The 15,491-nt window shown below is 40.0% G+C and overlaps 1 protein-coding gene across 2 annotated transcripts in view; it reads left to right on the forward strand.

Annotated features, from left to right (window-relative positions):
• The window catches only part of ODAD2 (outer dynein arm docking complex subunit 2), a 154,145-nt gene extending 140,515 nt beyond the window's left edge, over positions 1-13,630 (forward strand). The window contains exons 20-21 of one of the 2 annotated variants that reach the window (XM_074358060.1): positions 5,930-6,006; positions 12,522-13,629. In XM_074358060.1, the coding sequence (XP_074214161.1) occupies positions 5,930-6,006; positions 12,522-12,642 (198 nt within the window). In that variant the 3' untranslated portion in view covers positions 12,643-13,629. Of the gene's footprint in view, positions 1-5,929; positions 6,007-12,521 lie in introns of both variants that reach the window. The other variant, XM_074358061.1, reaches the window with a different exon arrangement.
• The last annotated feature ends 1,861 nt before the right edge of the window (positions 13,631-15,491 follow it).

Here is a 15,491-nt window from a genome sequence, read left to right on the forward strand (position 1 = left end):
GCGGACGCAGTCACGAAGGCACTGCTTCTTCCCGGGTCGTGCAAACCTCACCTCGATGTCTGGGAAACAAGGGATCCTTCAAATCAGCTCTGGGACCTCCAGATCTTTCTGGAAAACCCACTAAGCTTGGTGTGCACGCAGGTATTTCAGTGTTCCTCCGGCTCTAATGAAAACTCCTATTTCCAGTCTGGGTTCGCCCAAACAATGTCGAGTCAAACCACAAGAAAATCTGTTATCACTCAAATTGGTACATACTTTTCACAAAACCGAAACATTATATAAAGTCATGAACTGTTAGATATAAAAGTAGAAATTGGACGCAGACACCGAGTCCCTTGCTACCTCCGTCTCACCTTCCAGGGTGTGTGAAGCTTGGGTCACAGCTGCATTCTGAGGGCACGTGCCTTGTGATCAAAGCGTTTGCCACTGGAGGAAGTTATTCATGCGAGCCTGACCCACAGTCCACTCTCCCTGCCCCTCCCCACGTTCTCATTCACGCCAACATTGTAAAAAGTTATGTGTTTGAATGACGTTTTAAAGCGCTCTGTGCAATTAACTTCTAAAACAAGGGAGCTGGTTTTCCTTCAGTGTGTATATGAAACTCCCAATAAATTTAAGGTCTCTGGGTGTGTTTGGGGGAGGGGCAGGATTAAAAAGAGGAGAGTTTTTGGAAGGAACGAATACTTCAAAAAGGTAAACCTGAGGTGTTTTTCCTCCTTATAAGGTTTTTAATGTTTTCATGGTTGGAAAAAGTGTACAGATCAAAAAAATATATATACTGGAAAAAAATGCATACCAGTTCCATAATCATTTGTGCCCAGTTTGCATCTTGCCTTTCTAAGAAAAGTAGTTCTTTTAAGCAATTATTGCAAAGTATCACAAACCACTTTCCCTTGCCATGTGTGTGATCTGAAAACACACTGATTCTCGCTTTCTGTGAGCCGCCCCTCAAATGCAGGATTTTGCACTAAGTTTCCATTGTGTGGTTGTTTATAGTCATTTTAAAGCATTCCTCTGAGTGCCCTAGTTTGCTTGTGAAGCTATTAAGAAAAATAAAAGCATATATTTCTGAACCTGACTCCAAACTAAGACATATGCAGAGCGTGGTTTGGGAAAACAGCACAACCTTATTTGATTTGTAAAGCAGCACTAGCCACACTGCTTCTGGGTGCATTAACAATGCAATGAGTAGCATTCATTGACAGCAAAATAAAGTTTAGGAAAAATAAATTTGGAGAGAGCAGCCCCAACAGAGGGTCCTTAGGAGTGCCTCTCAAGTATCAAGCCATTCATTTTCCTTGAGCACGCAGACAATTTTACACTTCCAACTCTGTACCCTTGATTGAGAATGTTCCTGGCTACAGAAAATGGCCAGAGCAGGACAAAATTAACCAATAAAGAATAAATCACAGTGTCTGGCACACAGTAAGCTTGGTAGCTAATAAAATCATTTCACGTTGTACAAACGTTAGGTAACCAGTGGCCTGAGGCCAGTGAGTCACTGAAGCTATGTTTAAGGAAGAAACTCTCACTGCCCACCACACTTACCTTTCTAAGCCATACTTTTGTCCTCTCATCTATTTTTAAAACTCTCATCCTTGCCTATATAGTCATTTAAAATACTAGACTGCTGGGCTCCACTGATCAAGTTTTGAGGACAAACATTCACTAACCACCAATATGGGACATAGAAGAAAACCTCGTGGTCAATGCAGGAAACTTGGGCAAAATTAATTCCCCAAAAGTAGTAGTCCTTTTAATGCACTCAGGTCTAGAAGTTAGGTAACAGACAAAGTCGTTGACGGAGTTGAGTCATAAAAGGCGCTGGTGCTGATTAAACATCATGTTCTAACATAAAGCACGTGACTGCACAGCCCACGCTCTTCCCAGCAGCCCTCTCTGGCCGACTCTTAGAACGGCCAACATGCCACAGGCTCTCTGTCAAAAGAGCAGATGCCAACAGCATGCCAGACATCGTGCCTAGTACATTTCACACTCACCGTTCATTGGTTTATGTGATGTGAAATTACGTAACTGGCATCAAGGGTTTGGGATAAAGGCATCTGAATCTTGGAAAGCTGGAGGGGGACTGCAGAACAACAACCAGGTCTGAGGGAGAGTATGGGCAAGACACAGGTTCATTTGGGGCAGGCATCTGGCCAAGGGGCTGCTTTCCAAGGGAGCCATGCGAGGCGATGCTGGTGGCAACGGCTGATGCCAAATGAAGCCTGGGCCGTTGGTACCCACGGAGGTCAACTAGAGATGAGGTGGGGCCTGGAGCAAGTGCTGACAGGGACAGACTGACCGCGGGGTCAAAATCCCTGCTTCCTCATTCCTCCCGAACTAACCAGGGCTGGGCTCCAGGGAATAAATGCCAGAACCAGACCTCAGGACTGGTGAAGTCATCACCGTGATAATGAATAGCATTTATGGAGCACTCACTGTGTCCTGGGCCCTGGGTTTATGGGATTCAAATGCGCAATCCTTATGAAGCCAGGCTCCTCATGGTCCACTCGTGGCGGGGACATGCAGCCCGAGACACAGAAGCCTGGCCACCAAGGAGCAACTGAAAGGAACTGTAATCCTTGCTTCACTCTTGCAGATGGGGAGCACAGTCATGCAGTTAAGCTCTTCAGAATCTCTTATCTTGTTCCACTCGGTGTGGCTGTCTCTCTCTGAAGCTGCTCCGAAAACAACCCCCCATGCCAACCTCTCCAAACTCTCCCTTCAAAGCAGGGTGGAAGTTCTTCCCTCTCTCCGCCTTCCTCCTCTCCTTCCCCACCTGTTGTTTTCCTCTCTCCCACAAGGAACCCTCTGCCCTTTCTGGTGTAATCTCCACACCTGGGTCTTGGGGCTTCTCCAGTTTTCCCTCTCACACACTGTGTACCTGGGTCCATACAGGACTCAGGGAACAGTCAGACAAAATGGCAAGAGGGGCTGGGAGAGCGGGTATCCAAAGATCCAAAGACAGAAAGAGTGTGGAAATATAGATGTTCACGTACTTTTTAAAGGAGTGTATTGTCTCATTCATCCTCACGATGACCCTCAGAGGTAGGTGATCCTGTTAAATGTGCGAGAAGGCAGAACTAAGAGGTTTGGTAACTCAGCCAATCAGTGGAAGAGTCAGGACACAAATCCTAGGAGCTGTGACCCAAAGCCCACGCCCTTGACTACTGTTTGGAGCTGCCTTTTCTACAAAGGAGCTGAACAGCATAAGGCGGCTCTATCATTCCTCACTCAGAGAGTTGGGGCTCACAGCTAGAGCTCCATTTCACCCCTTCCCAGATCTGAAAAATCAACAACAAAACCTATCAAAGGAGAGATGGGGACCAGAGCAGAAGCGAGGCTGGCTGGCCCCGCGAGGCAGGCTTTAGGTGAACTCTCTGTAGCTGGCAATCTATTTTCCTCCAGTTTCCTGAACAACATATCTAGGGCAGTTGGACACCAGATTATTTCTCCACCCCATTTGCTTGTGTGAATTAAGCTTCTAATGTAGCATCAGGTGCCCTAATCCAGGGCCCAGAAGCAGCCCCGAAAGTGGGGACCAAAGTGTGTGAAGATCACCGACAATGAAGAGGCCAAGGGGCTGAGAAGCCAGACAGCCTTCATTACAGCCCGACCAAGGTCTTCTCATGTACAACCTTCTAAATGTTTCATATTTTTGCTTTCTGAGCTGACTCATTATTCTACCTGGAATGGCTGTTTCTGTGTGCTGTGAGATTACCATTTCTAGTTTCCTCTGTTTGGATAACCACCTGTCCTTGGGCAATTGTTGAAGAGTTTAGTCCTTAAATATCCCTTGAAGCCATTCCTTCCATGCTGTTCCTGGTTGCTGCTTTACTCAGTCCTTACCACCTCTGGCCCGAAGTACTGCAGCGCCCATCAGTCTGCCCTCCACAGTCCGTATTCTATTAAGTTGTCATAAAAGTTACCTTTTAAAATACAAATGTGGAACTCTTGGAAACCACGATCTTTTTATTGTTCCTGTAGCTGTGCCTTTTCCAGAAGGTCATTTGGTTGGAATCGTACAGTTTGTAGACTTTTCAGACTGGCTTCTTTCATTTAGTGATCTGTCTTTTAAGTTTCCAGGGGTTTGGGGAGAGGGAGGGAGGGAGGAATGAATAGATGGAGCACAAGGGATTTTTAGGGCAATGAAATTATTCTGTTTGATACTATAGTGGTGGCTACATGTTATTACACATTTGTCAAAACCCACAGAATGTACAACATCAAGAGTGAGCCCTAATGTAAACTGTGGACTTTGGTTGATAATAATGTGCCCACGTTGGTTTGTCAATTGTACCAAATATGCCACACTGATGAGGGATGCTGAGGGTAGGGGAGTATTTATGTGTGGGTGGGGAGGGCTATGTGTGAACTCTCTGTATTTTCTGCTCAATTCTGCTGTGAACCTGAAACTGCTCTAAAAGAATAAAGTGTATTTAAAAAATAAATAAATAAAAATAAAAAATAAAATACAAATATGACCATGCCACTCTCCTGATTAAAATGCTTAAATAACTTCCTTTTATTACTTACAGAATAAAAGCCAAAATCCTAAGCCTGTCATATTTAAGAAGTTTCACAATATTTTTCTTAACAATATTTCTTGCTTATCAAGACATCCTTATTCTATGACATTATCTACATTTGTCCTCAAATGCTACTGCATGAAAAATACAATTCAAATTAAATTTTATATCTTTCATGAGAACTGTTAGAAGCATAACTGGTAGGTTTTTTAAAGTTAGAATTCATTTATTTGATATTTATTTGGCAACTATTGTGTATCAGGCACTCTATGGATTGTAAGTTTCTTCTTGAGTTTACAATCTAAGGGACAGAAAGCATTCATCCAAATTTCTGTGGAAAAGAAGAATATCAGTGTAGCAACAGACATTTGAGTAAATGGCTCTCAGAGTCCTGATGAGGGAGAAAAGGCATTTCATTTGACAGAAATCAGTGGAGTCTTTGTAGATGAGTTAACTGGGTCATGAAAGGTGGATAAAATTTAGAAAGAGAAGGAGATGGGAGGGCATCTTTGGTAGAGGGATGGCATCAATCAACACAAAAGAAGAGGGGAAGCATGACCTTGTGGACTTTGGGGCACAGGATGGAACAGGAGAAAGATGAATGGCTAGAAAAGTAAGCTGAGGCCAGAGCTCAGAAATTCTTTAAGGGCAGGTAAGCAGACTGGGCTCTAGTTAGCTGGCATTGGGAGTCAGTGAAAGTCTCTATTAAGGGAACGATATAATTGGGTTGTGGCATGATTGGGTGGACTGGAATGCAGAGCGATTAAATATAAGAGGATGCACCAAGAGCCTAAGCACGAGATGCTGTTGGCTTGTCCTGGGAAGCCGAAAAGCCACAAAAGATGCAAGAGAAATTTCAAAGCAGAATCCCTAGCAGTTAGATGACCAAAGAAAGTAGAGAGAAACAGGTCTAGTTTGGCTCCAAAAATGAAAAAGGTAAGAATTTCATGAGAAATTTCTGCATCTATAAGATAAAAGAAAATCATAGGAGCTGCTCTGTGTTCATATATGAACTGTAAGTGTAGGGAGAATGGTCTTATAGGACCAATCGCAAAGCATCACCAGTGTGATGAATGGGACTGGACGAGGGTTAAGAGGAGCTTTTAACTTTACCGATGTTGTTTGAATAGTTCACAATAATTGAGTAGTTTTCCTATTTGTGTTAATGCATGCTAAATAATATTAAGTAATAATACATTAAAAAAAAAAAAGAAATTCTTGCATCTGATTAAGTTCCATTTATACAGGCATTTGCCTCAGTGGAATTTCTTGAACTTTTTTTGTGACTTTAAAAAATATGTCCAAAGTATCATTGTTTTCATAGCCTAACTGTACGTGTTTAGAGTAATGATTTCATTCTTATTTCCCTTGTCTTCCTCCTTCTCCATGTGTGACAGCTGCTGCTGGACATGATTGGGTCCTCTGACCACGATCTCCAGGAAGCCGCGGCTGGCTGCATATCCAACATTCGCAGGTTGGCTCTTGCTATAGACAAGGCGAGATACACTTACAACTCAAACAGACATTACAAGCTACCAAGTATTACACAACATAGAACATGTCACTCCCATGCCCAGGAACCCTAAATTGGGAAACATTTTGTAGCAAATCCTTTACAGACAGACAAATGTTTGCCTGAAAACACAGGAATTTAGAAATGCAAAGGATGCTGTTTATCCAAAACCTGCATGGGCATTTTTGTTCTATTTTAGGGATATGCCACGTAATCACCTGTAAAGCCAATTTATTTGTGATAATTTTCCAGGAATTGAGAATATATGTGTAGAGCACATATGTATATTTCAGGAATGCTTCTGTATTTCTGATGGTTTTAATAAAAGACATGGCCTTCCCAGTGTGCATTTTTATAGTCACTCATGAATGTCTTTAGAATTCCCTTTCTGTTAAACCAATCTAACTGTTCTGTCATTGTGGTTTTGTTTGTTTGATCACTTGCAACCCACGGGAGAGCTCTGAGGAAATGTGCTGATTTCACAAACTGTTATTAAATAGAACTTAGAGTTGAGCAGCTGGGCTCAGGACATCCTGAGGTCATTCCAAGTTTCTCTTAAATCCTATCAAACACCCGAGAAGACAGTGCAGAACCGTCACTGCACCAGAGAATGCAGATCACAAAAACATAAGCAATGAGTGAGATTTTCACTCTCGGGTTTCTAAAGCATAAACAATAAGATGTTTTATTTCCCTCACAGGATTCACCAACACTTTTATTGAAAGAATTAATTTATGCTGATGTAAGGATAATATTACTTCACAAAAAGTTGCTTTCAATTTCTGAACTTATTTTCAGCACACAAAGTACTTTTTAAAAAGTGGTTACAGAGGATTAATGGTACTTTATCAGGTTATAGAAACATTAGAAGCCACTTAAAAGAATCACATGTGTAACCTCGGTGTGCTGAAATGTTTGGGAACTAACCGTCCCCAGCATCTAAAACTAGTTAGGAAAAGAGCTTTGTATGCATCCGTAAACCGACAATCCCAGTTAATGCTTTTAAAGAGCAGGCTGCAAGGTTTTTTTGAAGAATATTATGCACTGTCATAATTTGGAGAAGATCATAAACTTAAGTGAATTAAATGTAAATAATTTGTATGAAATGAAAAGCCTGTACAGGATGAAAATTATACCAGTGATAGATTCTCTGATAAAAAGATAAGGCATTTCTGAGAATTCGAAGGTTTTGTAAAACACCATCTTTGCTGCTTTTCAAAGGGGGTTATAAAAGAGGATACTAGAAACAAGGAAACAGTATTAACGCTAATGAAGAACTGAATTCAAACAATAGTGTAAATCCTTTAACTTTCAATGGTAGGTTAAATGTTCTGATGTTCTAAATGGTTCTAATGTTAAAGTCATTGGCTAGCTGTGTTTCACTAACATTAAAAACATCTAGAAATCATGGATTATGACAGCTATAGAAAATGAATAAATACATTATTGCTATATTATTATTAAAAGGAAGCTTTCAACATCATTTTAAGATTTTTAAATAGTCTTGGAATTAGTGGGTCCTGGGAGTGGGGAGAAGCAACAAACAAAGCAGAGCAGCAGCACAGAGAAAACTGGGTAAGCAGTGGAGAAGGACTGTTTGTTTCCCATGTGCTTGGTAGAAGCAAGCTGGGGCTTCCTCTGCATGATGAATAAATGCATGACACAAAAGCAACAGTGTCTTTTGAAAAGCAACTAAGCTCTGGAAACAGAAGGAAATTAACACGAAAATCATCTTGTGTATTTCTAAGATTTTTTTTTTTTGTATATAATTCTTAAGTACCAGAAATGCAGTACACTTAGAGTAAACAAAAGAGAAGCTGAATTTAAAGGTCAGTTTTTGGCTTTGTGTGTGTGTGTGTGGGAAATGGCGTAACAGAAAACTCTGATCTTACTAGAAAAATGTCAAAAGCAGTGAGTGAAAACAGCCACAGCGATCAGAGAACAAACACGCAGAGCATCACACTGTTTCTTTGCTACTCCGTGCTCGGAAAGCACTCACTTTTTGGGGTGGGAGGGGGCATTACTTTTTGTGTAAGATTGTTTTGTGTTGTAATTATTTTCATGTTTAAAGCTGGCGACATTAATTCTTTCTCAGTTTTCAGTGACGAGGTTCTTTTCTAGGTTTTATTCCTCCCCAGGACATCCTGGCAATCCAATAGGTGCTCCATGACAGCGGGCTGTTTCAGTCTGGAAGGAGGTTAAGGTGGAAGGAATTTTAAACAGATATTCTTTGATCTTTCACTGTCTCTAGTTTGCAGGTTTCCTTTTAGAAATCCTAGCCACGATCATTCTGCTGTTTGCAGTCATTGCTCTTTCGTTGCTCTCAGGATGACTTGTGCTAAATTAACCTTTCTTTTTAAAGAAGGTGAAGGAGGGTTAGATTTCTTAGGAATGACACTGCAAAGCCTATTATTTTGATAGGTTTTGGTGTTATCATAATGCATCTCTAAGTCATTTGCACAGACTTGAAAGACAATGATTCAAAATATTTGGAAAATTTATTTCTGTTTAGGAAATTGAGAAATTCAGCAGTTGATAAACAGATAACCATCTAATGAGATTAGGTTAAAAACAATAAAGAAAATTTCATAGTCCAAATAACTGAAGATGTGTAATCTCATTCCATAGAAGACTTGGAATGGAATAGGCCATGTCCATTCTCATAATTCAGTGAAAACAAAAAGGAAACCCACTTATTGAGGAACTTCACTGCCTCAAATGCATTAAGTACCCCCCCAAACCCCTATGTTCTCTTCCTCAGTGAGAAAGGAGTAGAAAGAGAACCACATTTTATATGATGCTACCAAACGCTGGCACTGTCTCAGGTGCTTCCTACTCGTGATCTCACTGAAAAGACAGGAGAAGTGGTGAAAAAGCTAATCTCGTCTCATAGCAGGGTCTGTCCATAGACTACAAGCCTGTGGTTGCCGGGGGGGAAGGGACAGACTGGGAGTTCAAAATTTGCAGATACTGACGGGCATATGCAGACTAGATAGACAAGACTATACTGTAGAGCACAGGGAAATATATACAAGAGCGTGTGGTAGCTCACAGTGAAAAGAATGCGACAATGAATACATGTATGTTCATGTATAACTGAAAAATTGTGCTCTGCACTGGAAAATGACACAGCATTGTAAACTGACTATAACTCAGTAAAAAAAAAAAAACAAAAACAAAAAAAAAACTAGGGTCTATCTAAATGGGCACAATTGTTCTGCAGGGACAATTTGGCAATGCACACCCAAGGCTTTATAATTTTGTGAGCCTTCTGGGTGATGCCCAAAGGTTCATGTACACGAATGTTCACCACATCACTGTTTATAATAGCAAAAATGTTAGGGGGAAAACTGGTTGATTCAACTATGGTTCAACCACACCATGAAAACATATTGTAGAATAATAGTTAATGACATGGGAAGCTTTTCATAAGGTGTTGTCAAATTGGGAAGCAGGTTCTGACGCAGTGTATACATTGTGAGCATTAAAAAATGACACACACGTAGCTAGTCACAATGAAAGAAGACCCGATTTGCAAACACCAAACTCATTGTTCAAAGAAGTGGTCATTTCTAAACGGTGGAAGAAGAGTGATTTTTGTTGTCTCTTTTGCTTGTCTGTGTTTTCTAAGCTGTTTCACAATGAACATGAATTACTTTTCTTTAAATAAAAACACTTCCAGTGAATCTTACTTTTTTATTCTCTGTAAACTTCTAAGGCAGATATACTTCCTAATGGTAACTTTAAAAGCGAGATCTTCAGTTTACAAGTGGGAGACACAACCCATACATAAAATAAATGAGGTGGGGTTTTTTTTGTTTGTTTTTAACAAAATAAGAATGGTCGCTTCAACATCTACACACACTATAAAATAGTTTTAACCTGCAAAATACACATTTGTAATAGCTTCAACTACAACTAATAATAGTACAGTGCAATTGAAGCATACTGAAATAGCCCGTATGTAAATTCTGAACTTTGTTTTTTGTCTAAACAGCTGAATTCTACTCTAAGAGCATAGAAAGTAGAGAAATGAAAAAACTCAAAAGATCATTGATAGATTGCTTTATACAATATGGTTATTCTGAAAAGAAAAGAATGATTTTGAGCCATTCATTTGTTTATTATTATAGATGCCTGAGATTTACTAGTTCTCTTTATATATTCTGCTTGCATTAGTCCAATAGAAATACACCCCCAACCAATAAATGTAGTACAGTTTCACAGACTTCTGTTTTCCTTCAAAGCATCGTGTTTTTCTCCTTTGCGCTATTTTTTTCTGCTCTGATTGTTACATTAATTTCCTCTCATTCCAGCAATTGTTTTCCTGCTTTTTTCCCCTCAGTCTAGCTTTCAAGTCTCCAGCTTCTGCTCCCATTTTCTCTAACAAATGGTTATTACATTTTCTGACTCTTAAAATGTTTTATGCTTTAATTTCTATAAATGCAAGATGTAAAGTTAATAAATACTTCAATATGTTTCTGATGCACAACTGTCCTGGCTGACCTGAAGTCATATAACAGATGGAATCTTTATACTCCCAATCCATTATTTTCAAATTTTCAAGTAAAAGTAATTTATTCTTTATTTGCACCTGTCAAGACAAAAGGGAGCGTTTCTTTTGCCCGTTCATGCCACTCTAATTTATTAGCCGATAAAAGACATCCTTTGCAAATTATGTAATTGGCCCATGATGTTGAGAATTAAGATTTGCCATTAGTTTAGATTTATGTCCTAATTTATTTTCATGATTGAAAGTTATATTAGTGTGTATCAGTATGGTTCATATATATTCAGAATCCATAGCTAGTTAGCTTGCTCATAAAGAAAGACAATGTATCAAAAGGGAGTTCAGACAAGAAAGTGTTATAAATGCAAATCCTATTTCACTAATGGGAAAAAATATTGAACTTTGTCAATAGATTAGTTACGTTAGCAGTTACAAACCTAAATCCACTAGAGTAAATAAAGCAAGTAAGGTAAATGAGTGAAAAGAGCTAGATTAAAAAAAAAATACTGACACAATTGCCAATTGACTTTTAGCCTCCATGTCTGGGAGACAAAAGGGAGTGGTGGAGACTGTGGAGAAATGGAGAATGCATACAAATTACTACTCATCTCTAGCCAATTGTTGCCAGATCTTATAACTCTTCAAGAGAAATTCAGATTTTTATAAGCCATCTCCCAAATTTTAAGTATTGGCAATTATTTTGCCATAACAGAACACCACAGACAGATGTTTATTTTCTCCCAGTTCTAGAGGCTGGAAGTCCAAGGTCAAGGTGCCAACAGGTTGGTTTCTGGTGAGACCTCTTTCCTGGCTTGCAGACAGACACCTTGTCTCTGTGTGTTCAGTGTTCACACAGCCTTCCCTCTGTGCACACACAAAGAAATTAATCTTTGGTGTCTTTTCCTCTCATAAGGCCACTAGTCCTATGGGGTTAGGGCCCTACCCTTATGCCTCTTGCAATCTTAATTACCTCCTTCACAGGACTATCTCCAAATATAGCCACATTAAATATAGGGCTTCAAAATATGAATTTGGGTTGGGGGACACAGTCCATAATAGCAACCATGTAGAAAAAGTCAAAATGATTGTGTGAGCCAGATATGGCCTTGAGCTCACCAGTCTGCAATGTCAGCATCTTCATCTATTAGAACAAGAGTTTGTTTAAGGCCTGACATTGGTGTCCCTAAAGATGCCTGGAGCTAATCAATAGAAAGCCAAGGAAAATGATTTGTGACAAAGGGCACACACATGTCAAAACCATTTGGTCCACATAGAATCCTATTATGATGTCAGCACTACAAAATGCCAGCAGTGAACAGGCTGACTTCCCCAGAATCAGGCGGAAGCTTGGAAAAATTACTCTGAAGATGTAGGTAATCATAATTAAGTTTAGGGTCATAAAATAGCAGAGCTGGAGACATCTTTAGGGCCATCTTCCTGCCCTCAGCTAAGCGAGTATCAAAGCTGCTCAGGTCAGAGGCCTAGTTTCCTCCTAAGGTTCTCTAGGTATGTGCTTCCCATTCCCCCTCCATCAGATTGGACTAACCGGCCTATGAAGGTAAAAAGAGACTTGACAATTACTTTGAGGGATCCGAGCTTAATCCTACAGGCCAGTGTTCCCCAGACCTCCTGCATAAAACCAGTCTGGGGTGTCTGTTGAAATGCAGTGCCTCTGTCCCGCCCCCACCCTACTGATTCAGAATCTCTGGGAAGCCCAGAACCTGCAAACTTCCCGGACTATAGCCACTGGATTTTGAGCTTAGGGGAAAAAATATGTATACAAGGATTTCCTAAAAACTAATCTGGGAGGGGTACAATGAATAGAATATAGTAAAGAATGAGACTCATAAACAATCTGTTGTTCTGGGCCTCCTATAGAGGGTTAGGACTAGGGAATAGGATGAGAAGGGTATCAGAGCTGACAAAGTCTTAAAAGTAACAACGTTTGCCTCTTCTTACACCTTAGGAAAGGAGCCTGCAGTCATGAAATGAACTCCACCTCTGTGCTGTTATACCATGAACCACCCCACACACCTCTAGAACCTGCTGTCCAACAGAAACACAAGACGAGCCACTGCTTAATTTAAAATTTTCTGCTCAACATCACTAATCGTCAGGGAAATGCAAATCAAAACCATAACGAAACACCACCTCACACCCATCAGAATGGCTGTTATCAAAAAGACAAGAAAGAAGCGTTGGCAAGGAGGTCGAGAAAAGGGAACCCTCAGGCACTGCTGGCGCGAACATTAACTGGTGAAGCCACCATGAAAAGCTGTGTGGCGGCTCCTCAGAAAATTAAAACTAGAACTACCATGTGATCTAGCAATTCCACTCCTGTGTATTCATCTAAAGAAAGTGAAAATGCTAATCTGCAAAGATATACGCACCCCTTTGTTCACTGCAGCATTATTTAAATAGCCAAGATATGTAAGCAGCCTAAGTGTTCATCAGTAGATGAATGGATAAAGAAAATGTGGTATAAATAAATACAATGGAATATTATTTAGCCATTATATATATATATATTCAGCCATCTGCTACAACATGGTTGGATTTTGAGGGCATTAAGCTAAGTGAAATCAGACAGAAAGATAAATACCATATGATCTCTCTTATATGTGGAATTAAAAAAAAAAAAGCAAAAAACCCCACAAAACCAAGCTCATAGATACAGAGAACAGTTCAGTGGTTGTCAGAGGCAAGGCGCTGAGGTGGGCAAAATGGATCAAACTTCAAAAGGTACAAACTATCAGCTATAAAACAAATCAGTCTTGGTTGGGGATGTGATGCACAACATGATTATAGTTAATAATAATGGACTGCACATCTGAAAGTTGCTAAGAGAGTAAATCTTAAAAGTTCTCATCACAAGAAAAAGAGTGTTTTTAACTATGTATGGTGACAGATGTTAAGTAGACTTATTGTGGTGATTATTTCACAATATATACAAATATCAAAATATTATGTTGTACACACAAAACTAATATAATACTATATGTCAATTATACTTCAAAAACGAAAATACATGCATACACAAATAAAATAAAATTTTCTAGTAGCTATAATAAAAAAATAAAAAGAAAACAGGTGAAATTCATTTTAATATGCTTCATTTAACCAAGGGTAGCCCAAATATTAACATTTAAACATTTAATCAATATAAAAATGACTAGTGAGATATATTACATTTTTTCACTAAATCTTTGAAGTTGGTGTGTATTTTACACTTACAGCACAGTTCAGTTCAGACTAGCCACGTTTTAAGTGCTAGTCGCATATGGCCATGGCACTGGTACTGTGTCGGTTAAGTCTCAGTCTATCCACTTGGTCAAGTTAAAGGATTTCTTTTATCAATACTATTTCAATTTATGTGAGTTTTCATTATTCCTTTGGCTTGTGCCAGATCATCAGTCATATTGTCTCAGTGCTTTTCCCCGTCCTGACAGATCTCTGAGTCACGCTCTTTCTATTGGCATGATGGCTTTTTAAATTCAAATTTATATGAATTTCAAATGGAATTCACCCAGAAGACTCCAGTCAACTTTATATTTTGGGTACGGTTATTTTAAAATTTTTTTGTAGTAAAATACACCATATGTTTAAGTAACATAAAATCTAGCCATTTCTACCATTTTTTGTGTACAGCTTAATGGCATTAAGCACATTAACATTGTTGTGTGACCATCGCCACCATCCATCTCGAGAATATTTCATCTTCCCACGCTTAAACTCTGCATCCGTTAAACACTAACCCCTCAAGATCCCCTTCCTCCAGCCCCTGGTTACCACTTTCTGTCTCTATAAATTTGACGTCCCTAGGAACCTCATATGAGTGAAACCATACAATATTTGTCCCTTTGTGTCTGTTTTATTTCATTCAGCATGTTGTCTTCAAGGTTTATCCATGTTGAGTATGTGTCAGAATTTCCTTCCATTTCACGGGTCGGTAACACTTCACTGAATGCGTATGCCACATTTTGTTTATCTGTTCCTGCACTGGTGGGCATTTGGGTTGTTTCCATCATTTGGCTATTGTGAATAATGCTGCCATAAGCATGGGTTTACAAACGTGTATTCCAGGTCTTGCTTTCAATTCTCTTTGGTATACACCCAAGAGGGGAACAGCTGGCTTGGATACAATTATTTTTTAAGCCTAACAATTCAAATCTGTAAGAAGAAAAGGTAGTCTGGGCGCCTGCACCAGCAGAGTCACTGGACGTGAGACAGAGTCCACCAGAGTCTTCAGTGGGACTCTGTTAAGCTTTCCAACCGTTTCACAGTCACTGACTGACTCGCGGACAAAGAATCCCCTCAAGTGACTGCAGTCTGTTCAGTGTATTTTTAATTCTGAATGAGCCAAGTTCTCCTAGTGTGTGATTCAGTGAGTGCAAATTAGGCATTTAAGAAGGTATAGTCATACTTTTGGAAAATAATTAAGGTCTTATAACTGTGCCACTAATAGTACCAAAATGGTCTAAAAAAATGCACATAACTCTCGTAAGTTCCACTGGGTATTTAAGCTTGTGCTAAAAGGCAAACGTGAGTTTTCTGCAACTCCGGTGTACAATCCAGCACTTCTAGAGAGAAAACAAGGCTGAAGGTCTCTGAAAAGTTCATGCCAGAGCCGTGAGAACTATGCCTAGGGTGGGAGCTGTCATGAGAATGTGGTCAGTTTGCACTGTGGACTGGACATGGCCCAAATGTACATGCAGACAGGTGCACAGAGATGGTGAGACCAGTTCCCGGGCAGCCTGCAGATGCCTCTGTCTGCTTCTGCACAGTCCTCCCCTCCAGCTCTCCATGCCTCCACGGCAGAGAAATGGTGGCCCCAACCAAACCCTGCCTCACTCGAATGCTGTGCACTCGTGAGGAGGATGTCATGGCTGGACCTGGATTTGGCTTTGAAGGACATGTGTTGCTTTTTTCAGCTCTG

The sequence above is a fragment of the Camelus bactrianus genome, chromosome 35 (genome assembly GCF_048773025.1).
Source record: "Camelus bactrianus isolate YW-2024 breed Bactrian camel chromosome 35, ASM4877302v1, whole genome shotgun sequence".
Taxonomy (NCBI): domain Eukaryota; kingdom Metazoa; phylum Chordata; class Mammalia; order Artiodactyla; family Camelidae; genus Camelus; species Camelus bactrianus.